Here is a 26,750-nt window from a genome sequence, read left to right as displayed (position 1 = left end):
CTGGACAATTGGGTCAGGACCCGAGCAGGGGGGAAATGGTCAAGATGAGGGGAGGGAAGCAACAGAAGGCTTGGATCTGTGGCTAAATGTCTGAGCCACTCTTTGCCACTTCTCAGTGCGAGGCAGGCTCTGTTGGTAGCATCCTCGTCTGGGCATCAGAAGGTTGTGAGTTCAAGCTCCACAGTGGGATCTTGAACGCATATAGTCTAGGCTGGGGCTGGGGGTACACCGCTGCAATGACGGATGTGCCATCCTTTGGATAAGATGTTAAGCCAAGGTTTCATATGTCTGTTTAGGTGGATTTTGAAGATCCCACAGCACTATTCAAAAAGAAAAGGGAATTTCTCCCAGGGTTCTGGCCAGCCATCCCCTAATTAAAATTGGTTGCACTCTTCATGGTAATGTTGGTGCTTAAAAAATAGCTGCCAAGTTTGCCTACAGAATGCACAGTCATTAGACATGACAGTATATTCTGTGAAGCTTTCTTCTGACTTGAAAGGTGCTATATCAAATGTAATGATTATTATTTATCAGGAGTTCACAGCTGATTCACATTTGAGCACTTCTTGATGCAGAGTGTTGAAAATATTCAGTTTGATTGAGAGTGATTGAGCCTGTGTCCTCACCACTGCTTTAAAACAATGCCATTCAATGTGATGACTGATCAGTCAATTTTGATCAGTTGTTAACACTCTCCCCATAGGGCCAGATTGTTGTAGATTTGAACCCCACATCAAGACTTGAGATCATAATCGCATGCCGTTCTTCAAACAAAACATTCAATAACAGATTATTCTTATTGTTTGGCTAGAAATTAAAGATTCTGTAGTGCTAATTCAAAGAAGGGTAGTGAATTGTCTCATTGTTCTGGCCAATATTTATCCCTAGCCCAAACCCACCAAAACATATGAAATAATCATTTGTTTCATTGCTATTTGTAGGATGTTACTGGTACAAATTTGCTGGCAATGATATAGATAGCTGCAATACCAGAATGAAAATTAGCCCCAGCACAGGCACAATGTATAAAAAGGCCTCCTTCTGTGTTGCATAGAATGTGGTCCAAGGTGGAAAATCATAGATCTCAGTGATTTTTTTTTAAAGAAGTGGGAAAATTTAAATCCTGACAATGGATGGGTGAAAAGCCATCTGGAATAGGGGTCCAAGTGTGAATTGGTCAACTGCACACCTGGAACGTTTGGAGTCAAGAATATGACTCCAAATATCCAAACCAAGGCTCTTCCCCATTCTCAGGTTAACAGGCTATAGGGTATAGTTATAAAGTGCATGCTTGAAGCAGGGTGAGGCACATTGAAGTATTCTGCTAGACGTTCAATTTGTTTTCACTTGCACGGCCTTTGATGTTAATTTTTCCTCCTCATTCTGTGAAAAAGAGATTACTATTGAGTTACCTCTGCATTCTGTCACAAAACCAAAATCCACTCGCAAAGCTAAAGGTTTGGCTTACAACAAACCCTGCATTAGGGTGTACCTGTATGTATTGGTGTCACATATTCCGGTAAACGTTCATTGGACTATCAAGCAGCTGAATGATGTACCAGTGTGGATCAGACCAAACACGAATGATCCTGGGTTACTTATTTCATCCCGACTTAGACACAAGAATGTGAAAAATGCCTTGCCTGGAAAATTCGCTTGTTTACCTAAAGGTGAAGCAGCTAATATCTGATGTAAACCAAGCAGTTGTCAGTGAAGCTGTGACAAAGTTAGGCAAAGCAAAGTCAGGCGTCTAACGAGTAGGAAAGATTTTAAACAGCTGTAACATACATTATTAGCTATGTGCAGGGAAGGCTTAACATGAAAGAACACCCTCCGTTCCCAGTAAAGCTCGACTTTAAACACATTGACTAGGGCTATACATAGGCAACCATTCAGCGATCAAGTCAGCTAACTTGATTGGGATCTGTGGTCTTACCTATATTGAACGCTGGATTTTCCATCATCTCTAATGTGCTAAGGTCGTCACTGTTAGAAAAACAAGTTATGGTTTACTGTTAACTTTTTTTCTCCCTTTTTAGTTGTTTCATCTTTCGTGGCAAACACAAGGACTACAACTAACCTGTTTTCATTGTTTCCGCTGCTAATACTTTGTAATTAAACAATAGGGGATGTGCTAAAAAGAGGCTTGGGTGATCAGTGCGTTGTTCACTGATTATGATCTCCTCCTTTCGTTTGCCCTCCACTCAGCCACTGAGTGTCTGAGATCAGGAATCTGACTGTCCTGCAGACAGTCAGAGATGTACTTTCACCTGCCGTTTGTCATCAGGCTGACGATGAAAGGTAGAACAAGTTTAAATTAAAAGAAAAGTTAAAAGAAAATTTTTAAGATGACGGGGTGGCAGAGTGCATTTAACACTTCTTTTCACCCCTGGGATCTGGGCTTCAAGCCAATTAGTCTGTGCTGATGGGGTGAACGTTTCTTCATTTTATTGTCTCCAAGGGCGATAGGTAAGACGCGTGACCAGTTCTTGAGCATCTAGTCCCCACAATCCCATCTACCTCTTCAGGTGAATGTTAAAGATTCTATGGCACTATTTGAAAAGAGAAGGGAGTTTCTCCCACTGTCCTGGCCAACAATCTCCGAAATAAAAACTGGTTACTCAGCTTATGGCTGTTTGTGAGAGACATTGCTGTGGGTAAATGGCTTCACCCACAAAATACACAGTCAATTCACTTTATAGTATATCTTGCAAAGTGCTTTGCGACGTCTCAACGATGTGATAAGGTACTATATCAAATGCAAGGATTATTACGATACAAACTATCTGTCTTATTCAGAGATTCCACAAGGAAGATGGAAATGGCAATACACGTTTTTCTGTGCAGATCAGATCATCATGCTACTCCACATATATTGTAACTCTAGACAGAGTGCAGCCTAGATTTATAGAGAACAATTCCTTTAAAAGGTATGTTTTGATAAACTATCAAGAAAGATCGGGCAGGTTGGATGGAGTTTTTGTCTCTGGAGGTGCGACGATTGAGAGGAGACCTAATAGTAGTGTTTAGGATCAAAACGGGATTTGATAAGGTTGGCATTGATGGGATGTTTCTAAAGGTCCATAAATATAAGATAACAGATTTAAAAGGGTGTTTAGGAGGAACTTCTTCTCCCGGAGGGTGGTGAGAATATGGAATCACTGCCAGAAGCTATGGTTGAAGCAAAAAACCATCATGATTTTTAAAAAAATGGTGTGCACGTGTTAAATGTATTTCAGAGGAAATTTGGGGCAGAAGGGAATAGAGAGGTATAGGAGAGGGGGATTAGGAGCGATGGAGGCTTAGATGACTGAGTGACCTGCTTGCATGCTGTATAGAGTCCTGTAACATAGTGGTTAGCTCGCTCGCCTAGCAAGCAAGAGAACTTGCCGGGTTTGGTTCCCGGGCAGGGAAAAACCTTAGGCAAATTTCTTTTCTCCACATGCCTTTGGTTACCCAGCAGTAAGTACGAGTCTGTTTTCAGTCAATTGGTGAATCGCTTTCCTTGGGGGTAATAATCCTTCCCCCCAAAAAACAACATGCCAAATAAAGGTGAAAAACACGACATATCAAAGTTAGGAGAAAATAAACATGAGAAAGGAGGGGAATTAAAATGTACCTGTCCTGCTTGATAATGTATTTATCTGGAAAGAATGGAGAGAGTGTGCACTGTTAAAATTGATATTTTGAAACTTGTATTTTTAATATATTTTTATAAACTTTCATATTAAAGATTGGAGCAAAATAATTTTTTTTATTAATAACCCTGATTTAACTAAAATTTACAGATGATCTGGTGCAGACAGTAAATAGAACTGACCATTAAATAGGACATCCTTCTGACGTGAAAGAAGCTGTAATTTTGTATAGTATTGTAAACCAAATAGCATAATGGGTGACCCACAAACTAAATGCAAAATAATCTCATTCCTTATTCGTCCCTTATGACCTGGAAGTCGGCCATTTTGTTTCGTAGTCGGAAATTAAACAAAAAGCAACCCTAATCATATTGCACTGTAACTCGCTGCTGGCCAGTATAAGCCTCTTACCTTTTTTTTTCAGGTGCCGTCTAATCGAGACCGCAGTCATAACGGTGAAAAGAGCAGCGAGGATAGCCGCCATAACTGCAGCCGTGTATGTCATCACGTTTGCCAGATAGGACCCTGCATCATCTACGAGATACCACAAAGGATTAGACTATCACTAGAGAGAAATATAAAATAATATAAAAGTAATATAATAATCCTTGCATTTGATTCAGCATATTATCATGCTGTCAAAAAGTCTCAAAGTAATTAGTGGGATTTGTTTTAATGGTTTGTTGTGGCAGTCAATTTGCACACAGCAATGTCCCACAGAGAGCAATGACTATTTTTTTTAATATCTGGAAAATTGTTGGCCTGATATCAAGAGAAACTTCCTTTTCGAATAAGTAAGGTTTGGACTTGAAGGCCCCTTTGATCCATTTGCTCTCAACCTTCCGGTACGCTTGCCCTAACATCCTGCATTGCAACATTAAACTGTTAAATGAGCCCAGTATCCCTGCCTCACCCACCATTCCTGGTAACTCGTTTTGGTCATTAATTTCCCTTTGTGTAAAGGAACTTTCTTTGCTCTAAGGAGAACAATCTCAGCTTCTCTTGACTCTGCACATAACTGAAGCCCCACATCCCTGGTATCATTCTGTTCTCCTGCATTTGGATATATAAAAGTATTGTTCTGGGTTTACTTTCTCGAATCCATCCTATACAGAATTTAATACACACCTCTGAGTCTGCAGATTGCAGTCTTGCATTCCACACTCCAAGGTCCCTCCAGGTAACTTCAATTTGTCACAGAATCATAGGAGACTATTCAGCTTATCACATGTGTGGTAGCACAAGCTCTCCCAAAGAAGCTATCTGCTCTAAACCCATTACACCTCTATCTTCTCATAACTTTTATCATTAAGGTCATTCTCAAGACCTGTCTCTTTGACAGCACTTTTGGTCATCTTTCCCCTCTCCACCCCCAGTCAATACTGTTAAACTTTTTGTTTGATCTTCCCGCTATATAGATGTACATTTGTAGTGTATAAGTATCTATTCAATTCTCTCTTAAGATGTTAAGGAAGTTTCTCCTGGTGTCCTGGCCAACAAATCCCCCAAATAAAATTGTTCCCTCGCTCCATGGCTGTTTTGCAGGATATTGCTGTACGCAAACTGCATTTCACCCACAAAATACTCAGCCAATCCACTTTAGAGTATATCCTGTGAAATGTTTTGAGAAATCTCGACGACATGATCAGACAGTATATCAAATGCAAGGACTACTATTATTATCGGACTCAACACTATTAACACCATTCCACATTGTAACCACACTCTGTGTAAATAGATGTTCTATGGCCTCCCCATTCTTTCGTTTGGCAATAAACCTGTACAACTGGATTCTTTGAAATAATACCGTTACAAGTTGGAAGTGGATCCGTCCATTGTCCAGATTCATTGCATTGGAGCCTGGCAGATCCCTTCAGTAGATATCCTTGAGCACAGCTGAAGTTACACGCCGAGCCATAGCTAAAGTTTGCAGCAGAATGTGTACAGTTCATGATCATTGGGGGATGGGTGATCAGGACCTCGCACTTCATGGCTGTGTTGGATTTCAAGAAATAGCATTTTTCAGGCCAACAATAAAAACAACCACAACCAATTACATTTGTACAGCACCTTTCACGTTAGGAGGACATCCCAAACAAATATTGTGCAAGTCAATCAATCCTTTACCTTAATGGCTACAAGTTTTCAAAGCCATAATCTCTCAGGGTCTCTTTTTGAGGCTGAAGCTTACTGGTTTACTTTACAGCCATCAGAGAGAGAAGAATCCATCCCTCAGCCTGGGCTATGATTTCAACATATTACATGACATTATGAAGCCAATACAAAAACAATAACCTCCACAGTGTAAAATATACAAAATAATGTTGTTTATCACAAAATGTTTATTTATCAGAAAATGTCTCCTTAATATGATCCTCAACAATGCCGCGCTCCCTCAGCCTTGTACTGGAGTGTCAGCCTAGATTGTCTGCTTAAAGTCCCGACATGGGGCTTGACCCCACAACCTTCTGACTTAGTGGCATGCGTGCTACTCACTGAGACAGGCTGACACCAAAGATGAACTGTGTCTGGGGCCACATCAGTAGTGGCCTTGATTTTAACTTAACACTGCCACAACTCTGTTTGCTATTCTGCTACTAGAGATTAAACAGACCAAAGCAGGGTGGGTGAAGTGAAGCTCATGAGAGGGTAGAAACACGGAAACATAGAAATCTACAGGACAGAAGGAGGCCATTCAGCCATCAAACCTGCTTCGGCTCACAGAGTAAAGATATCATTTCAATCCCTCTGCCTCTGCCTTAACCCCATTCCTCTTCAAGTCCCTCTCTTTCATTGACTATCTACCTCCCTCTTGAAATGGACTCCGTCTCCACCATCTTCTTGACGGGGTGTTCCCACCTAGGCTCTGGGTGAAAAAAAATTGCTCTTCGTGTAGCTATCTCGCATCTGTTCCCTAGTTACTGCCTCCTCAATCAGTGGAAATAACTTCTCTAAAGAATAGGTTATACATGGTCTGTGGAAGGGGAAGCTTCAATGGGTCAGATGATCTTCTCTGCTGGGAGCAAAGGGTGGGAGGAGACAGGGTGGGGGAAAGGGTTATTGCTGCTACCTTCACAAGTAGGGGTCTCCACTGTCCACTTTCCAGGCACTTGGCACTGAAGCCGGCCCAATCCATCCAGTACAAACCCTTCATCACAGCTGATATCGCATGTCGAATTGTAGCTGAAGTAATCAATGGGGTGGGAACAGTTGATGGTCCCTTGTCGAGGCTGTGTCAGCACCTTACAGAGTACAGCTGAAATACAAACATGAGGATTCAGCCAAAGATGTCACATAAAAGATACTTGTATATGTTTAGAAAAAACAAAAAGCGGTACAATTTTTTAATAACAACAACCTGCATTTATACAGCTCCCTTTGCATAAGACAAAGTCTCAGAGTGCTTCACAGTGGTGCAGTTGGAACAATGGAGAAAGGGAGGAGATGACCATAGGTGGAGTTGAAGAGATATTTTTCAAGGGTAATGTAAGATAGTTAGATAGAGGGGGGAGAGATAGAGGGATAGAGGCAGAGAATTCCAGAGTTCAGGGGTGGAATGACTAAATACTCGGTCGCTGTTGGTGAACAGGAGGGAGCGGGGGACGTGCAACAGGTATGTGTTAACTGAGCGGTGTGGGTTGTACACCAGTTTAAAGTTGCCGCTAAAAACAGTACCTTTACAGGTGGGGACTGACGCTGTCCATTGCCCGTCAGCTCCACATCGAAGTCTATCCGATCCCAGCAAACCAAAGCCTTCACCGCAGCTAAAGTCACACATCGAGTTATAACTGAAGTCTTTGATGGGATGTGAGCAGATCATGTCCCCTCGATCAGGCTGCACCAGGGTCTGGCAGGTCACAGCTGAAGTAAGGTAGAGAAATTCAATACACACTTTGAAATTTAGATGGAATCGAGAAGGTAAACCCAGAACAATATTTTCAGAGACACCAAGGCAGCGGAACAAGAGGTTTGCACCTTCGGGATGGCAAAGGGAAATTCAAGGTTAACTACCAGGAATTATTTCCATACCCCGAGGGTAATTAACAACTGGAATGGATTAGTAGGAAAGGTGGTTTAGGGTAAGATGCTGAACTTATCTAAGTAACAGTAGGATGTGTATTCTGGAAGGATGTGATAATAATAATCCTTGCATTTGATATGGTGCCTTATCATGTTCAGACGTCTCAAAGCGCTTCACAGGATATACAGTAAAGTGGATTATCTGGAGTTCCCAAATACCTTTGCAGGTGGGAGTCTGTGCTGTCCATTCTCCAGCAGCTCCGCACTTCAGCCTGTCTGCTCCGTACAGCACAAACCCCACGGCACAGCTGAGGTTGCACGTTGAGGTGTAACCAAAGTTCGCTATGGGGTGGAAGCAGCTCATCACTGATCGTTCAGGCGGTGACAATATCTGGCAGTTTACCACTGGAATAAAAGGTTGTAATTTTGATCAGAAGGTCTAAAACAAATGCAGACACACATACGCAAACTAATAATAATAATAATTCTTGCGTTTGATATAGTGCCCTATCACGTCGTTGAGACATCTCAAAGTGATTCACATGATATATAGTAAAGTGGATTGATAGTCTATTTTGTGGCCGAAACTACACTTTACAGTACATCCTTTTGAGACACCTTTCCAATATGAAAGGCATTATATCAAATGTAAGGATTATTATTTTAGAAAACACATATTTTCACAAGTACTTTACAACTTCACCCATTGTGGACGCAAAGCCTCAGTGATAAGAAAGCACACATTTAAATTACATTAACAACATCAAGTACAACAAAAATTTGCATTTATATAGCACCCCTCACGCAGGTTAGGGTCCCAGAGCGCTTGACAGTGGCAGAGCACAACGCCGAGCCGGGGAGGTGACCGTGGGCAAAGCCGAATAGGAAGGTCTTCAGGCGCTAGTCACAAAATAATTAAAGGTGAGGTTAGAAATCCCGTTAGAATTTCCAAACGCACAATTATACCTTTACAGGTGGGGTTCTGGGCTGTCCATTGTCCAGAAGACAGGCACTGGAGAGTATCTGATCCTTGCAGAGAAAACCCTTCAGAGCAGCTAAAATCACACTTTGAGCTGTAACTGAAGGTAGTGATGGGGTGGGTACAGTTCATCACCCCTCGGTCAGGTATCATCAGCTTCTCGCAGTTAACAGCTGAAATGAAAAGTTTGCAGCTTTCATGAAGACTTTCATATCAGTTGGTGTTGCTCAAGACTTTTGTACGTTTACTAAACAGCTCAGATTACTATTCATCTCAAAGTTTTTTTTTTTTTAATCGGTCCCATTGCTCCAGCACCTCTGTCTTTTTAACCAGCTAAAACCATATAGCATGCCATTGATATCATTGTTTATTATGGCTTTGGATTGCAGGGTTAACAGGAGCTGAGGGGGATGATTCGCTGCCCTCAGTGACTGGCCTGCCGTTCTAATCCTACCGATGAGCTAGACTGGCTGTGCTGTCATCAGCAGTGCCCTGGAATACATTGCTGTTGAATAAAATACTGTGTTGCTGAATACCTTTGCAGGTGGGAATCTCTGCTGTCCAATATCCAGAAGCTCCACATTGCAGCCTGCCTGATCCGTGCAGTACAAACCCTTCAACGCAGGTGAAGTCACATGTTGAGGTGTAACTAAAATCTCTAATGGGATGGGAACAGTTCACAGCTCCTCGTTCAGGCTGCACCAGTGTCTGACAGTTTACAGCTGAAACGCAAGTTCACAACTTCAATGTAAATTTCAGGGAGTTTTGAAGAGAAACTAGAGTTGGTTACACCAGAGCTAAGATGATTAACGATTTTACAAGGTAGGGCTCTTCAATGTTGAAAGCAGATGCCTCAGATCAGAGCTTACACAAGATTTTATGTGGGATTGAGAAAGTAAACCCAGAACGATACTTTCAGACACACGCCAAAACAAGAGGATACAGTTTGCATTTGCAAAGGGCAATTTCTGGTCAGACACCAGAAAGTATATTTTTACCTGGAGGGCAAGAGAGCAACTTTCAGGGAGTTTTGAAGAGAAACTAGAAAAGTTCGAGCTGTTTATACTCGAGCTAAGAATATAAACAATTTACGAGCAAAGGAAAATAACCAGTGCAGGTCTGATGGGCTGAATGGGCTGTTTCTGTGTTGTAACAGTCATTGTTGAGAAACAATGTCAGCTTTTGTTGAAGGAATTGAGGCAGATTTTCCAAACGCACAATTATACCTTTACAGGTGGGGTTCTGGGCTGTCCATTGTCCAGAAGACAGGCACTGGAGAGTATCTGATCCTTGCAGAGAAAACCCTTCAGAGCAGCTAAAATCACACTTTGAGCTGTAACTGAAAGTAGTGATGGGGTGGGTACAGTTCATCACCCCTCGGTCAGGTACCATCAGCTTCTCGCAGTTAACAGCTGAAATGAGAAGTATGCAGCTTCCATGAAGACTTTCATATCAGTTGGTGTTGCTCACAACTTTTATATGTTTACTAAATAGCTCAGATTGCTATTCCCCTCAAAGTTTTCTATTGGTCCCATTGCTCCAGCACCTCTGCCTCCATTGCTTTGTGCAAAATCACTGTTGAGTTCATATCCAATCACTACATTTCCAGTAAATCCTGTGAAAGGCTTCGAGACATCCTCCCGACATGGTAGGAGCCAAGGCTTGGGGACCCCAGAGTGTGCGTTGAGGTATTGCTGGGGTTTCAACCAGTTAAAACCACATAGCTTGCCATTGATGTCATTGTCTGGCAAGCTTTCCTGCTGCTTGTTCAGCTGGGAACACCCTACTTATTATGGATTTGGATTGCAGGGTTAACAGGAGCTGAGTGGGATGACTATTTGCCCCCAGTGACTGGTCTGCCTTTCCAAGTCCTGCTGATGAGCCAGGCGACCTGTGAGGTCATTAGTATTACCCTGGAATACCACAGAGCCATTATTATATGAATCAATATATCAGCATTATCATATATTAATTCTTATTCCCTGATTCTATGAAGACAGCTTTGGCTACCGCATTCAGTCAATCTTTTAAAACTGAGTAAAATACATTGTTGTTGAGTAAAATACTGTGTTGCTGAATACCTTTGCAGGTGGGAATCTCTGCTGTCCAATATCCAGAAGCTCCACATTGCAGCCTGCCTGATCCGTGCAGTACAAACCCTTCAACGCAGGTGAAGTCACATGTTGAGGTGTAACTAAAATCTCTAATGGGATGGGAACAGTTCACAGCTCCTCGTTCAGGCTGCACCAGTGTCTGACAGTTTACAGCTGAAACGCAAGTTCACAACTTCAATGTAAATTTCAGTGAATTTTGAAGAGAAACTAGAGTTGGTTACACCAGAGCTAAGATGATTAACGATTTTACAAGTTAGGGCTCCTACAAGGTAGGATTTTATGTGGGATTGTGAAAGTAAACCCAGAACGATACTTTCAGACACACGCCAAAACAAGAGGATACAGTTTGCATTTGCAAAGGGCAATTTTTGGTCAGACACCAGAAAGTATATTTTTACCTGGAGGGCAAGAGAACAACTTTCAGCGAGTTTTAAAGAGAAACTAGAAAAGTTCGAGCTGTTTATACTAGAGCTAAGAATATAAACAATTTACGAGCAAAGGAAAATAACCAGTGCAGTTCTGATGGGCTGAATGGGCTGTTTCTGTGTTGTAACATTCATTGTTGAAAAACAATGTCAGCTTTTGTTGAAGGTTTTGGGGCAGAATTTTCAAACACCCAATTATACCTTTACAAGTGGGGGACTGGGCTGTCCATTGTCCAGAAGACAGGCACTGGAGAGTATCTGATCCTTGCAGAGAAAACCCTTCAGCGCAGGTGAAGTCACACGTTGAGGTGTAACTAAAATCTCTAATGGGATGGGAACAGTTCACAGCTCCTCGTTCAGGCTGCACCAGTGTCTGACAGTTTACAGCTGAAACGCAAGTTCACAACTTCAATGTAAATTTCAGCGAGTTTGAAGCGAACCTCGAGAAGTTAGAGCTGGTTATACGAGAGCCGAGAAGATTAGTGATTTCACAAGCTAGGGCTCTTCAGTGTTGAAAGGAGATGTCTCAGATCGGCACAGATACAAGAAAGTAAACACAGAACGATACTTTCAGACACACACCAGAACAAGAGGATACAGTTTGCATTTGCAAAGGGCAATTTCTGGTCAGACACCAGAAAGTATATTTTTACCTGGAGGGCAAGAGAGCAACTTTCAGGGAGTTTTGAAGAGAAACTAGAAAAGTTCGAGCTGTTTATACTAGAGCTAAGAATATAAACAATTTACGAGCAAAGGAAAATAACCAGTGCAGGTCTGATGGGCTGTTTCTGTGTTGTAACATTCATTGTTGAGAAACAATGTCAGCTTTTGTTGAAGGTTTTGAGGCAGATTTTCCAAACACACAATTATACCTTTACAGGTGGGGTTCTGGGCTGTCCATTGTCCAGAAGACAGGCACTGGAGAGTATCTGATCCTTGCAGAGAAAACCCTTCAGAGCAGCTAAAATCACACTTTGAGCTGTAACTGAAGGTAGTGATGGGGTGGGTACAGTTCATCACCCCTCGGTCAGGTACCATCAGCTTCTCGCAGTTAACAGCTGAAATGAAAAGTTTGCAGCTTCCATGAAGAATTTTGTATCAGTTGGTGTTGTTCAAAACTAGTGTACTTTTATTTTAAAAAACACACACGTGTTTCAGCCTGGCATTGTGATATCACTCTCGGTTCTGAGTCAGAAGGTTATGGGTTCAAGCCATACAACTTGGATTCACATCATCTAAGCTGACACTCCAATGCAGTTCTGTGGGTACCGTCCTTTGGATGAGACATTAAACGAAGATCCCATCTGCCTGTTCAGGTGGATCCCATGCCACTATTCGAGATCCCATGCCATTATTCGAAAGGAGAAGGGAGTTTCACTCTCCAATTTTTCCTGGCCAACAATCCCCAATATAAAATTGGTCACTCACTCAATACATAATCATTCCACTTGATAGTATACTGTATGAAGCACTTTGAGACATGTCAACAGCATGATAAGGCACAATATTTAATGCAAGGATTATTATTAAAAATCTCAGATTGCTCTTTGGCTTAAGATTCTCTATCAGTCTTCATTGCTGTAGCATCTGTGCCTCCATCCTGTCCTGTATGGAAAACTGGACTTCCTGTGTTAAGCTGTGAAACGCTCTGGGACACTACCCAGATTGAGGGGCACCATATAAATGCAAGTTATTATTGTACACTCACACACTATTCATCTGCACTGTCACACACTGTTGACCTGTATTGTCACACACTGTTGACTTATACTCTCATCTGCTGTTGACTTCTTCTGTGACACATTGTTGGGCTGCATTCTCACATGCTGATGACCTGTATTGATGTCTCAACAGTGTGTGAGTAAAGGTCAACAGTGTGTGAGCAGAGGTCAACAGTGTGTGAGTAGAAGTCAACAGTGTGTGAGTAGAGGTCAACAGTACATGACAATACAGGTGAACAGTGTGTGACAGTTAATCAAACTTGGCGAGTTACCTTCACAGGAGGGTTCCAATGCAGTCCATTGCCCAAATGCTCCACACCGAAGCCTGTTTGACCCATTCAACATGTAGCCTTCTACACAGTCAAAGTCACAGGTGGAGTTATAACTGTAGGGTCCAATCGGATGGGAGCAGTTTTTGAACCCATGTTTTAGTTTTCCTGGTGTTGTGCACGTCACAGCTAAAACATAAATGATAACATTTTACGTCAATTGAAATTTGCAAGTCAAATTAATTCTGGAGTGTCAAACATAACATATTTTATTAGACCTTTTTTCTATAGGTGGAATGATACATATTTTATATAGTCTGTATCAATACCTCACATCTATTTACACAATAACATTTCCCCTATTTTACTTCTTAATTTTGGGAAAGTTATCAGATTGAGATTGTGGGGTTTTCACAGATAACATAGGAAAGTGTGAAACAAGAAAAGGCTACTTGGCTGGGTAGAGGTGGATTATATTTCTTAGTATTGGGGAAATTAGCTCGTAATCTAACTGTGATGTTTAAAATAATAAAGGGAAATTGACAAACTAGACAACAGTTAACTCTTCCCTCGCACCTACCATTTTACCCATAAAACGCAGTCACTCCACTTTACTGTATATCCTGTGAAGAGCTTCGAAACGTCCTACCGACATGAACAACGCTGTATATTAGTGTTAGATCATAATATTGGTTTGGATGAAAAAGGCCCTTTGGCCCTTCTGGTCTCTTCCCACCAGAATACCCACCTTCTCCCATCACAGGATCAAGCTGCTTTTAACATGAGAGACCAGTGATTATTTACCCTCTAAGTAAAGAAAAACTCTCTGGTGTCTGTCCTAAAATTGCCCTTTATAACTCTAAAGCTATGTCCTCTTGTTCTACTATCCTGGTGAATCCTAAAGTATTGTTCTGGGTTATATTTTTTCAATCCCATTAAAAATTCTATGCACCTCTACGAGGTCCCATCCGAGTTATCTTCTCTCAAGACTGAATTGCAAAAAAATTAAGCTCAGACCCTGGAGCCCAGTGTTGTATTTGGTACAAATTCTGCAACAACAGTCTAGTCGCTATGAGTAGATTCTGAAGACATTGTGATACCTTCACAACTGGGAGTCTCCTGTGTCCAAAGTCTTGAAGCTTGACATTGGAGTCTATCTGATCCATTCAGTACAAACCCTTTGGAGCAGCTGAAGTCACACGTTGAGCTGTAGCTGAAGTCTCCAAAGGCATGACTGCAGTTAATGATCCCCGACTCGGGACTCTTCAGCAAAGGACACTGTACGGCTAGAATAGAAATTCACACAAATCACGGAAAACTCTTGCTCACCCCTTCCCCACAGCAGACAAAATCATGCTTTTTAAAAAAATATAAGTGGTCAAGTACCAATGTGGAACAGAACCAATTTCTCAACCATTTGTTGGATGCCCAGTGTTGGATTGAGCATTCCCAGATCTCTGATCACAAGATAATAATCCTTGCATTTGATCTTTCACGTCATTGAGATGTGTTAAAGTGCTTCACAGAATCTACTGTAAAGAGGATTGACTGTGTATTTTGTGTGTGAAATGTGGCAGCCAATTGCGCACAGTAGTGTCCCACAAACAGTCGTCGTTTGAATGACCCATTTTTTTTGGGGGGAGGGATTATTACCCCTGGAAAGTGATCCGCCAATTGAATAACATCCGGGTTCCTATTTACTGTAAGGTAAACAGAGGCATATGGAGAAAGCAAACTTGCCTAAGGTTTCACCCTACCTGGGAATCGAACCTGAGTCCTCTTGCTTGCGAGGCGAACATGATAACCACTATGCTACAGGACTCTGTAAATGGGACAACCAGGGGGAAGGAGCATTTAAAAAGCAGCTTGATGCTTTGTTGGGAGGATGGCAGGGTGGATATTCAGGAAAGCATTAGAACAATTGGACAAAAAGTCTTTCTTCATCTGATCCTCCTTTACGATCTATTGTGAACATTCACAGTATGTTTAACAGGGAATCTTCATAGATACTAGTCAGCTGCGCATTGTACCTTTGCAGCTAGGTATCTCTGCTGTCCAGTTACTAGATGCTTTGCACTCCAGTCTATCTGAACCATGTAAGATGAATCCATCTTTGCAGTTAAAGGCACATGTTGAGTTGTAACTGAAAGGCCTGAAGGGATGTTGACAGTCCATGAGGAGACTGTGAGAAATCTTCAACTCGTCACACTTCACAGCTGCAATAAAACAAAGGGAGATGGTTTGCATGCCCTTAAACAGACCCAATGGACCCCGAAACAGTTAAAATGTTTTGAGTTAGTAAAGAAATAATATCATTTTTATTGCACCTTACTGATTTGAGATGTCTCATAGTATTTTGAATTACTGTCCCAAGAGGTGATTGTTTTAGTAGGCAAATGCAGCAGCTAAATTTTGCCTATGAGGTCAAAAAACATTCTTGGGTTTGATATAGTGCATTTCAGGTCGGGAGGCTACCTTTAAAGCACTTCACATTCTTTAGAGCTGAACTGGCTCCAAGGTGGCAGGTATGATAAGGGAATATCAGAATCGAGCAATGTCCCACTGACAACTATAAAGTGAATGACCAATTTTAACTGGGAGATTGTTGGCTAGGGCACTTGTTTGAAATAGTACCATGGGTACTTCAACATTCACCTGAATAGGCAAACGGGACTTCAGTCTGCCTTTACAATGCGTTCCGAGCCCCGATATGGAGCTTGAACTCACAACCTTTTAACACAGAGGTGAGCCGCCTGACTCCTAAACTATAGTCAAATCATTACTAAAGCCGTAGAAGTCACACTGTACCTTCACATGTCGGAGCAGGGGCCGTCCACTCCCCAGAAACTCTACAATGAAGTGTGTCCAGTCCCTTTAAAACAAACCCTTCTTGACAGCTGAAGGCACAGGTAGAGTTGTAACTGAAATCTTCTATTGGATGGAAGCAGCGCATGGTGCTGTGGTCAGGTACTGCCAGAGCTTCACATACTTGGACTGCAAGAATCAGAAACAGCACGAGGGTTATTGTTTCACTGACAAAATGGTTAAACACTGTAACATAAACTTGGGTCTGCTGTACATCCCTCACACTCCCCCCAAACCCCCCCCCACACACACACACTCCCTTTCAGCCACTACACCGCTACTCTCTGTAACTTTTTCCCAAGGGTCACGTTTCCATTTCCCACCCCCTCTTACTGTTTTCAAAACTCAGCTAAACCCTGAAGTGCAGAATAATAATAATAACAATAATTCTTGCCTTAATTCTTCCCACTGATATAGTGCCTTATCTCGTCGTCAAAACACATCAAAGTGCTTCACAGGAATTACCTTGAAGTGAAATGATTGTGTATTTGTAGGTAAACGCAGCAGCCCATTTGTCACCAGGAGCGATCCATAAACAGCTATGAGGTGAGTGACCAATTTTATCTGGGGGATTGTCGGCCAGGACAGCGGGGAAACTCCTTTCTCTTTTTAAATAGTGCCATAGGAACTTTAATGTCCACCTGAACAGGTGGATGGGACCTATTTGTAACGTCTCAGAAAGTACCTTTGATAATCCAACAAACCCCAGCACTGCCCCAGACTGTGAATCTAGACTATGAAGTCAATATCCCAGTTTCAACTCATCAATGCCACTTTTGATAACATGATTTTACCATTTAGGAGTGAAATCACTAAGCATTTTTTCACACAAAGGGTATTATGCAATATGCATGCTCCTATAATGCAAACAACGTACCTTCACAGAAGGGATTATGTGCCGTCCATTTTCCAGAGGATAAACACTGGAGTCTGTCTGATCCATGTATCACATAACCTTCTCTGCAGCTAAAAGTACAGGTTGAGTTGTAACTGAAGCGATCAAGTGGGTGAGAGCAGTTCATGAAGTCCAGGTTGGAAATCTCTAACGTGAAACAGTTCACGACTGGAATTGATAGAGGAGAACAACTCACATTTAGACAGTGCCGTTCGGGGGAAGGAAACGTCTCAAAGCACTTTGCAAAATATAATTACAATGAATGATGTATATTTACACAGCACGGAAACAGGCAATTCATCCCAACTATTCCGTGTTGTTGTTTATACTTCTCATGAACCTCTACCCCTCCCTATCCTTCTCCCAATCCACCTTCGATATACAGTAGGGGAGAAGGGAATACAAAGGTATAGGTGGGAGTTGGGAGACTCAAGTGAAGTATAAAACCGGCACGGTCTAATCATGCCGAATGGGCTGTTTCTGTGCTGTAGATTCTATGTAAATCTATGTAAGACGGCGTTGCCTTCTCCCTCATGTGTGTATTAAGTTTCCTCTTAAATGCATTAAATGTAAATTAAATTAAAGTGAGGGTTGTTCTACAGGCAAATGCAACAGCTAAACTGAGCCAGTAACATGCCATGGACAACAATGAGATGAGGAGCTGATTTGAATTTGGGAATAAAAGTTGGGATGAGGAAGACAATGACTATGTTTCTTTCAAATAGCAATAGTAGGCAGTCCCTTGATGTCTATTTGAATCACAAGGCAAACAAAATCTAAATGATTAACACTATCCCAAAACAGGACAATGATCCAGAAATCAATAATAAAGGTGCAAATAATCCAGAACGATATAATGAGGCCAATCTGCGGAGGCAATGTCCCACATTTAACAAGTCAAATTAATTTGTAAATAGAACTAATAATAAAACTTTAATGTAGCATTTTTCACATCAGGAGGGTGTCACAAATCGCTTGACAGCATTTACTTTGAAGTGTGGTGACTGTATTTTATAGGCAAATGCAACACGTATGCTCGTACTGTACTGTACTGCGTGGAAATTAGAGTCCATTAAAGACCTTCTTAGTATATATCACAGCTTAAAGTTGTGACTGTTTCTGTACCTGTGCATTCTGGAGCGGGTGCAGTCCACGCCATAGTAGATGTGCACTGGAGTTTGCTAGTTCCTGTCATTTCGTACCCTTCCACACAGCCAAAGTCACACGTGGAATTGTAGCTGAATTCTCCGTAGGGTTTGGAGCAATTGACAACTCCTCTGTCAGGATTTGCCAGTCTTTCGCATTTCACGACTGAAAAGATTCATTTCAAGATCAAAGTCATGGTTACAAGCCTCTGCTCCACCCCCAACTGCAGCTCCATTTCTGATGCCTCACATTGTCCTCATCTCCCTCCCAAATTCCTAGGCTCTTTTGTGACTGCCTGCCTGATGCCTGATGTCTTGCCTCTCTCCAGCCACTGTTTTGCTGGCTAGGGCAGCAAGGAATAATAATAACAATAATAATAATAACCCTTGCACTTGATATAACAACAACATCAACAGCTTGCATTTATGTAGCAGCCTTTATGCAAGGTAGCATCCCAGAGCGCCACATCACATTGTCGAGACGCCTCAAAGCGATTCACAGGATATACTGTGAATTAGTTTCACTGTGTTTTTAGCGGGCGAAATGTGGTAGCCACTTTGCGCACAACAATGTCCCACAAATAGCCACGGAATGAATGACCGATTTTATTTGGGGGATTTGTTGGCCAGGACAACAGGAGAAACTCGCTTCTCTTCGTTTTCCCCAGCACTGCATTTGAATCAGCTCAAAATCCTGACATGGGGCTTGAATCCACAACTTTCTGACTCAGAGGTGAAGGTGCTACAAACTGAGCCAGTCTGAGCATCAAAATTCTGTTTTAGAGGCAAGGATTTGCATTTGATTGAGATCAGCCTGATTGGGATTAGGGGGTCAGTCTTTGGCCTCATTTACATCAGAGCACAGTTTTCCAAATGTCCTTCTGATCACAACAAGCCATCACTAACACCATCATCATCATCAACAACAACAACAACTTGTATAGCACCCCTCATGCAGGGTAGCATCTGGGAGCATTGAACAATGGCATAGTTTGATGCTGAGCCACGCAGAAAGAGGTGGAGATCGTAGGCACGGTCAAAAAGGACAAGTAGCATTTTGGCGGCAGATTTTTGTATTAGAAAGAAAATCAGTACAGACTCACCATGTTCACAGTAGGATCCGTAAAATCCTTCACTGCAGCTGCATTTAAAATTGTTAATAGTCTCCACACATTCTCCATGACCACTACAGGAGGTAGCATTGCACGAAGCTGACAAAAGATGGCAAAGGGACTTAATATGTTTTATAGCTATTTTTGCAAAACATGTGACTGGTTAATAATATTTTCACACAAAGGTATAATTTGCCACAAGTAAGTGAGCCTTTTTTAAATAAGGAGCCTTGTTAGAATTCACGTTGACCCACAAGACCTCAAAAAATTGATAACGACGGAGCTGAATTCCCACAGGATAGGTTTGACATACTTCCATTTACCAGAAGGAGCCCCATGTGGGACTGAGATTCTTATTAATGGGTTTCCCAGGGATAGGTAAACGATCAATACTTAATTCTCTAATAACCTGGTTGCTACCATTATCGGGCCTTGCGATAATGGGTTGTTGCTCACGGACTGTGGAACTATCAAAGAGCTTCACAAAATTTACTGAAAAGTGAATTGACTGTATATTTTGTAGGCGAAACGTGGCAGTCAATTGCACACAGCAGTGTCCCACAAACAGTCATGCAGTGAGTGACCTTTTTTTTAAGGGATTATTACCCCCATAAAAGTGATCCGCCAATTGACTAACAACCGGGTTCCTATTTACTAATAGGTAAACAGAGGCGTGTGGCATAAGTTAACTTGCTTAAGGTTTTGCCTTGTGTGGGAATCAAACCCAAGTCTCTCGCTTGCTACAGGAAACAATTACACTACAGGAAACAGTTGCTTAATAGACAAATTGCATGCACATTATTTCATCATTAATTAAAAATTAAATTTAAATTTTCCGTAAGCCTTTATATCCCAATTCCTTTGGCACAATAATATCCGGGATTCTATAGTCAATTGAGGTTAGAGTTCATGATTCCATTGGGGGAACTAACACAGTATTTGCACAAATTTACATAATGTACAACATGGATATAGGCCATTCGGACCAACTAATTCATGCTGGTGTTCATACTCCATATGAACCCCTTGCTTCCACCCATAATCTTCTATCCCTTCTCCCTGATATCCGAAGCTGAGTTCCTGCAGCTTGATGGGAATCCAAAGTTTATCTGTTAAAAAAAACCACAACCCAGACCTCAACTTTACAACTGACCTTCGAAACACAATGGCCTTTTCCTTTTCTTACAGGATTCGTCGTTCCATTTCCCAGCAAATTCAGATCGGATGGACTGCATTTCCACACAATGTTCGGTCAATCTTTTGTCATTGGGTTCACCAGGCGCCCAATTCAAGGTGAAATTTTCCACGGGCCGATGAGTGGCAATCCAGGTCCACTTGTCATTGATCTTCTTCAATCCAATCCAGTAGTGTTCGCCTTGTCCTGGCAGAGTATTTTTCAGATACGCGTTCTCCTCTGGGTTCTGGATTGCCACAATGTCAGTGTGGTGGGATTGACAATAGGACCTGGCTTTTGCCCACCTCACTGGTTTATTGGAGTAATGATATGTCCAGCCATGAGTTCCTTGCAGAAGCAGGATTTCTGTAGAGAAAATAGCTTTGGATTTATTATTATTAATACTATTATTAATTAATTATTAATCCACGGCTGATCACCTCTGGGGCCTGGAAGGAACCTGCATGTGGGCCTCTGACATTACTAATAATATTAATATTATTAAGAAGACCGAAAAGCGCTATATCAAATGCAAGGATTATTATTATATTTTGTGGGAGAAACATATCAGCCAATTGCACACAGCACTATCTCACAAACAGTTATGGATTGAGTGACCAAATTATTATTAGTTTAGGGGATTATTACCCCCTGGAAAAGCAATCCGCCTGCAAAAAGTAGCTATTTTAGGAACTTGGAATATACTAAGAAAAATAACATATGTAACGGGGCAGTGTTATTGGTCTGACTAACCATCACTGAAAAATACATAGAAATTACCTCTATAGAGTGATTTAAACTGTAATAACATAGTATAATATAACATAATGATAGTAATAATAATAATCTTTACATTTGTTATTGCTCTTTTCACATTGGGAGGAAGTCCCAAAGCACTTCACAGGACATACTGTGTAAAGTACTGTAAGTGTATATTTTGTGAGCGAATATGCAGGCAATTTGTGCACAGCAACGTCCCACAAACAGCCATGAAGTGAACGACCAATTTTTATTTGAGGGATTGTTGGCCAGGACAGTGGGAGAAACTCTCTTCTCAAATAGTGACATGTCTAGGCAGACGGAGCCTTGGTTTAATGCCTCATTTGAAGAACAGCATCTCCAACAATGCAGCACATCCTCAGTGCTGCCTTGAACGATATAAGATCCACGTGCCACTGTGGAGCTTGAACTCGCAACCTTTGTACTCAGAGGGGAGAGTCATACCAACTGAGCCAGGCTGACAAACCAGTAGAAATAACTTCAGGCCTCTAGAAACAATTGGCAATCAGCCAGTGGAGGTGAAAGTGCTTTTTTTGTTTTGTTTTGTAAGTTGTTTCTCTCTACATATACATCCGGACCATTCACAGCTGATCACCTCTGGGGCCTGGAAGGAAAACTGCATGTGGGCCTCTGACATTACTGCTTTGTAATTTTGCCTGTCCATTAAACCTCTTTTCTGCAATATTTATGTGCTCCCACTCAGCGGTTTCAAAATAGTGGGAAGAGGTGAGAAGGCACTGATCAGAGGGCTTCCATCTCTGACATTCAACTGGAGAAAGTTAGATTTCATCCAGGATTTGATGTATGACAGACAATCTTTCAGGACAGCAGTGATCCTGGAGTTGAGGGTGGTGGCAGAGAGGTAGAAGTGGGTGTCATCCGCATACATGTGGAAGCTAACCCCATGTCTACTGATGATATCACCGAGCGGGAACATGTAAATTTTATAAAGGAGAGGACAGAGCTCTGGGGAACACTGCTCTTGAAGGTATGAGGGCTGGAGGAGGAGCTGCTAATGCATACAAAGTGGAGACGATAGGAAAGATAAGATTGAAACCAGGCAAGGACAGAATCAGAACAGAGAGCTCTGGTCACAGATGGACAGACTGTCATGTGTAACTTTGACTAAGGCTGTCGCTGTATGGTGGGCAGCGCAGAAACCAGATTGGAGGGGTTCATACAGAGAGTGGCAGGAGAGGAAAGTGTCAAGCAACGATTCATTCCAGGTCCTTGGAAAGAAAAGGAAAGTTGGAGATGGAACGGAAGTTAGAAAACACAGATGGGTGAAGACAAAGTCTTTTGAGGTTGGGGGTGATGACAACAACAACAAAATGACATTTGTATATCGCCTTTCACATCGGGAGGACATCCCAAGGTGCTGGATAGTCAGTGTTTCGGACCCAAGCTGGACGTTGGGTTTGTGGAGGGTGGAGAGCAGGGGGGGAAGCTGGGTGATCAAAAGCATGTTTGAAGAGGAGAGTGTTGAGACGGGTCTTGAAGGAGGCAAGGGAGGGAGCGAGGTGGAGGGACTGCGGGATGGAGTTCCAGAGAGTAGGAGCAGTGTGGCAGAAGGCCCATCCGCCCATGATTATTTTTAAGGGGGTAGGAACAATGCCAGACAAAGAGCAGTTGAGGAAACAGAAACTTTCAGCATGGAAGGAGATTTTCTAGCCACTGCGTCTTTACCTATTTTACTAAATCACCACTTTTATTTGATTAATCTCACATTCCAGCTCTTTCCCCGAATCCCTTAATGTTTTTGAGTTGCATTTTGAGTTTCATTCAGGTACCCATCCAGATCCCTTTTGAACGATGCATTTGATGATTGTGGAGTCCTGTAGCTCAGTGGTTAGAGCACTCGCTTTGCAAGTGAGAGACCTGAGTTCAATTCCCGGCAGAGGGCGAAACCTTGGGCAAGTTCCCTTACTCCACACAGAGCCTAATAATAATCCCTCCAAAACAAAACAATAATAAATTGGTCATCTTTAATCTATGACTGTTTGTGGGACATTGCTGTGCGCAATTGGCTGCCGCGTTCGCCCACAAATATAGTCAATTCACTTTACAGTGTGTGTTCTGTGAAGCGCTTTGGGACGTCCTCCCGACGTGAAAAGCGCTATATCAAATGCAAGGATTATTATTATTATTATTATTATTATAACCTCATATACTACTACAGCCTCTATTGTGGTGATGAATTCCCAGCCCCAACAACAAAACAACAACTACCTGCATTTATAGAGGGCTCTACAACTTGCATTTATATAGCACCCTTCATACGGAGCAGAGTCTTGGAGTGCTTAAGGAGGGAAAGCACACTCTGAGTGAACAACTCTCTGAGTGAAGACATTTCTTCTAACCCCACCTAATTTTTTCATTAACAAATCTCAGACAATGCCCTTTGTCACCAATTCTATATTTTGATAGATTATGTCTTGATATTGGATGCAGGTATTAGGCAAGGGTGAGGCTAGCTTCCACCTTATCTTTCTTTCCTAACCTCTCTAATAAGGGTCTTGTCCCTTAATAGATCCTTTGACTTTGACTGGCTAATACTATAATAATGTTGATGATAAGTTATTTTTTGTAAGTGCTCAAATCTAGGCAAAGCAAGAAGATAGCACCAAAACCACAACATCAGAAAATGCAAGGGGACAAAGAAAGTGGAGTCTTACCGTAGCTGAACACAACTAACGCCAGCAGTTGGGGTAACTTTCTCAGTCTCTGCAGATATCCTTTGCTCTGGTAGCTTCTGTGAGATGCCTAAATGTAATAGAGAAGGGAAATCTTCAATCTAAATACAGATTTCCATACCTGGCGTTATTTTATTCGCTTCATCACATCACCGAATTGTCTCAAAGCCACTGGATTTATTGTAAAGTGTAGTCACTGTGTATTTGTTGATGTGTTTTCATCCTCAATCTTTTATCCCCCAAACCTTCACGACATTCACACAAGCAGGGATATGGCTGCCCAAGTTGATTACTTTGACCCAAGTGTCAATTAATAAAATAATAGTCCAAATTATTAACAATTATTATTACTAATATAATTATTAATAATAATCCTTACATTTGGTTATAAAGCCTTTAACATGAGAATGCCATCTTTGAGGATTTACAGGATTTACTACCAAGGGTAATGTTATTGTGGGCGAACACGGCAAGAAATTTGCACACAGCAATGTCCCACAAACAGCCATGAAGTGAATGACCAATATTCTGATAGATATTCACACCGCAGTGTGGGCAGTTCAGAATGTTGCCGAGTCTCTTTGTGTGGGAAGCTGGCCGAATCAATAAGATATAAACGCACCAAAACCTCAGCTGCCAGCGTCAATAGGCTTATCAATTGTATATGAGATAGCCCTGCAGAGACTGCCATTATCCAATGCACAGGTACATTAAATGCAAATATTATTATTACAGCTGTACTCATACATTGCAATTGACCGGTTATCTCAGTGACAATATTAAAAGCTTAATTTTGCCTATCATTCATACGTAAGTAAAACATCATAATAATTGTTGGTCAAGTAATAATAAGAACATAAGAATTGCTGGACGAAAGAAGGCCAAGGTCCATCCAGTTCGCCTTCCACCATTCTGCCAGCACAAACTATATACATGTCATGTCCCAAACTATATACTGTATCCCAAGATATTATTTCCTAAAAGGAATCTATCCAATTTGCTTTTGAAAGAATCAACACTTTCTGCTTCCACCGACTCCCTAGGAAGTCTGTTCCATACATTTCCTACTCGCTCACTGAAAAGTGATTATGCAGATGTCTTTTAAACTTATCCCCCTCTTTTCAAATAGTGTCATGGGATCTTTAATGTCCACCTCAACAGGCAGATGGGAACTCAGTTTAATGTCTCATTCGAACAACAGCACCTCTGACAATGACTACTGCATTGGAGCGTCAGCTTAGACTATGTGAGTTAAAGCACCAGACACAGAAATGAGAGTGCTACCGATGAGCCAAAATAAGATTAATACTAATAATCCTAGCATTTGATATAGTGCCTTTTATGTCCGTCTCACAGAGATTCACAAGCCTTTATACTGTAACCTTTATAACATGCAGTTATGCTATACCATGATGTTGTGAGCACTGCATTTGGGCTGTAATTCCGGTGCATATTCGTCTCCTAGAAAAGAAGGAAATCTAACATTCTTTCCTTTGCTTGCAAAAAGATACAGTAACTTCACTTTACAGTAAATCCTGTAAAGCGTGACGTGAAAGGCTCTATATCAAATCCGAGGATAATTTTTTAAATTTAGTAATAATAATCCTTGCATTTGATACCGTGTCTTATCACGTCTCAAAGCATTTCACAGAATATACTGTAAAAGGAATTGACTGCATATTTTTTGGGTGAAACGTAGCAGCCAATTACGCAAAGCAGTGTCCCACATACAGTCGTGCATTGAGTGACCAAATTATTATTTTTTGGAGGGAATTAGTAAACCTGGAATGTAAAGGTCGGGTCGTCTTTTGTCACTATTTAAAACGTTTAAGTAACTTCCTAACTTCCTGCAAAAGGCAGCAATCACCAGTGTTTTTAAATCTCTCTTAAGTCATCAGAAAAAAGGAATAATTTCACTAAATTATCTCACAAATTCCTATGGACTGCAATGAAGAATGAAAAAACGGGACTCACCATCCTGGATCTGCTCTCAACTTGAGTTTTACTCAACCTCTTGTGATCACTGTCGCAACTGCAATATTAATACTCAGTACACTGCATTTCCTGAATGTAGCAATAACCCATCCCTTTCCCCATTCTTTTTCTGTTCCATTAGCATTTGTTTGCAGTCTCTCCTGTATGTATTATCTACTGGGACCAAACTTCCTGCAGACTATCAATCAACAGTGTAAGCATGAAATATTGAATCATTCAATCTACAGCTGTTTGTGGGAAGTTGCTATGCACGATTGGCTACTGCGTTTCACCCACAAAATACGCAGTTGACACTCCAATGCAGTGCTGGGGTGGGGTGTTGCATTGTTGGAGGTGCTGTTTTTCAGATGAGACATTAAACCGAGGTCACGTCTGCCTATTCGGGTGAACGTTAAAGATCCCATGGTGATATTCAAAAAGAAAAGAAAGGGGAGTTTCTTTCCTGGTGTCCTAGCAAACAATCATCCAAATAAAAAATTGGCCGCTCACTCTAAGGCTGTTTGCGGGACTCTGCTGCGCATACGCATGAGTTCAACGTAGGGCTTGAACCCACAATTCTCTGAATCAGAGGCAAGAGTGCTACCAAATGAGCCAGGTTGACATACAAATGAGGTCCTGATGTGGGGGTGCCTATAACCTTCTTAATGCTAATAACACAGGTGTAAATTGTACAGAAGTTAAGATAATAATATAATAATAATAATCCTTGCATTTGATAGAGCGCTTTTCACGTCTTCTGGACGTCTCAAAGCGCTTCACAGAATATACTGTAAAGTGAATTGACAATATACTTGAGGGCAAAACGCGGCAGCCAATTACACACAGCAGTGTCCCATGAACAGTCATAGATTGAGTGACCTAATTATTATTGTTAAATAATAATAATAATGCTTGGTTCAGGTGTTTATTACACTGTAATTTTCCA

The 26,750-nt window shown here is 41.6% G+C and overlaps 1 protein-coding gene across 1 annotated transcript; it reads right to left on the bottom strand.

Moving 5' to 3' along the window:
* Window positions 1–25,992, bottom strand: LOC103179971 (P-selectin-like). The gene is made up of 24 exons (XM_007895535.2): window positions 25,805–25,992; window positions 23,813–23,900; window positions 20,337–20,723; window positions 19,175–19,282; window positions 18,052–18,237; window positions 16,909–17,094; window positions 15,975–16,160; window positions 15,197–15,382; window positions 14,267–14,452; window positions 13,170–13,355; window positions 12,049–12,234; window positions 11,378–11,563; window positions 10,719–10,904; window positions 9,864–10,049; window positions 9,174–9,359; window positions 8,625–8,810; window positions 7,878–8,063; window positions 7,314–7,499; window positions 6,709–6,894; window positions 5,446–5,631; window positions 4,050–4,172; window positions 3,620–3,644; window positions 1,937–1,986; window positions 1–1,383 (listed from the first exon to the last, which is right to left on the bottom strand). The coding sequence occupies exons 1-24, from the start codon at window positions 25,805–25,807 to the stop codon at window positions 1,379–1,381; spliced, it is 3,765 nt and encodes a 1,254-aa protein (XP_007893726.2). The 5' UTR covers window positions 25,808–25,992; the 3' UTR covers window positions 1–1,378.
* Window positions 25,993–26,750: the final 758 nt, after the last annotated feature.

This window comes from Callorhinchus milii, unplaced genomic scaffold, assembly GCF_018977255.1.
Source record: "Callorhinchus milii isolate IMCB2004 unplaced genomic scaffold, IMCB_Cmil_1.0 Scaffold5, whole genome shotgun sequence".
Taxonomy (NCBI): domain Eukaryota; kingdom Metazoa; phylum Chordata; class Chondrichthyes; order Chimaeriformes; family Callorhinchidae; genus Callorhinchus; species Callorhinchus milii.
Note: the sequence above shows the minus strand (reverse complement) of the source record. Positions and strands in the feature narration are given on the sequence as shown.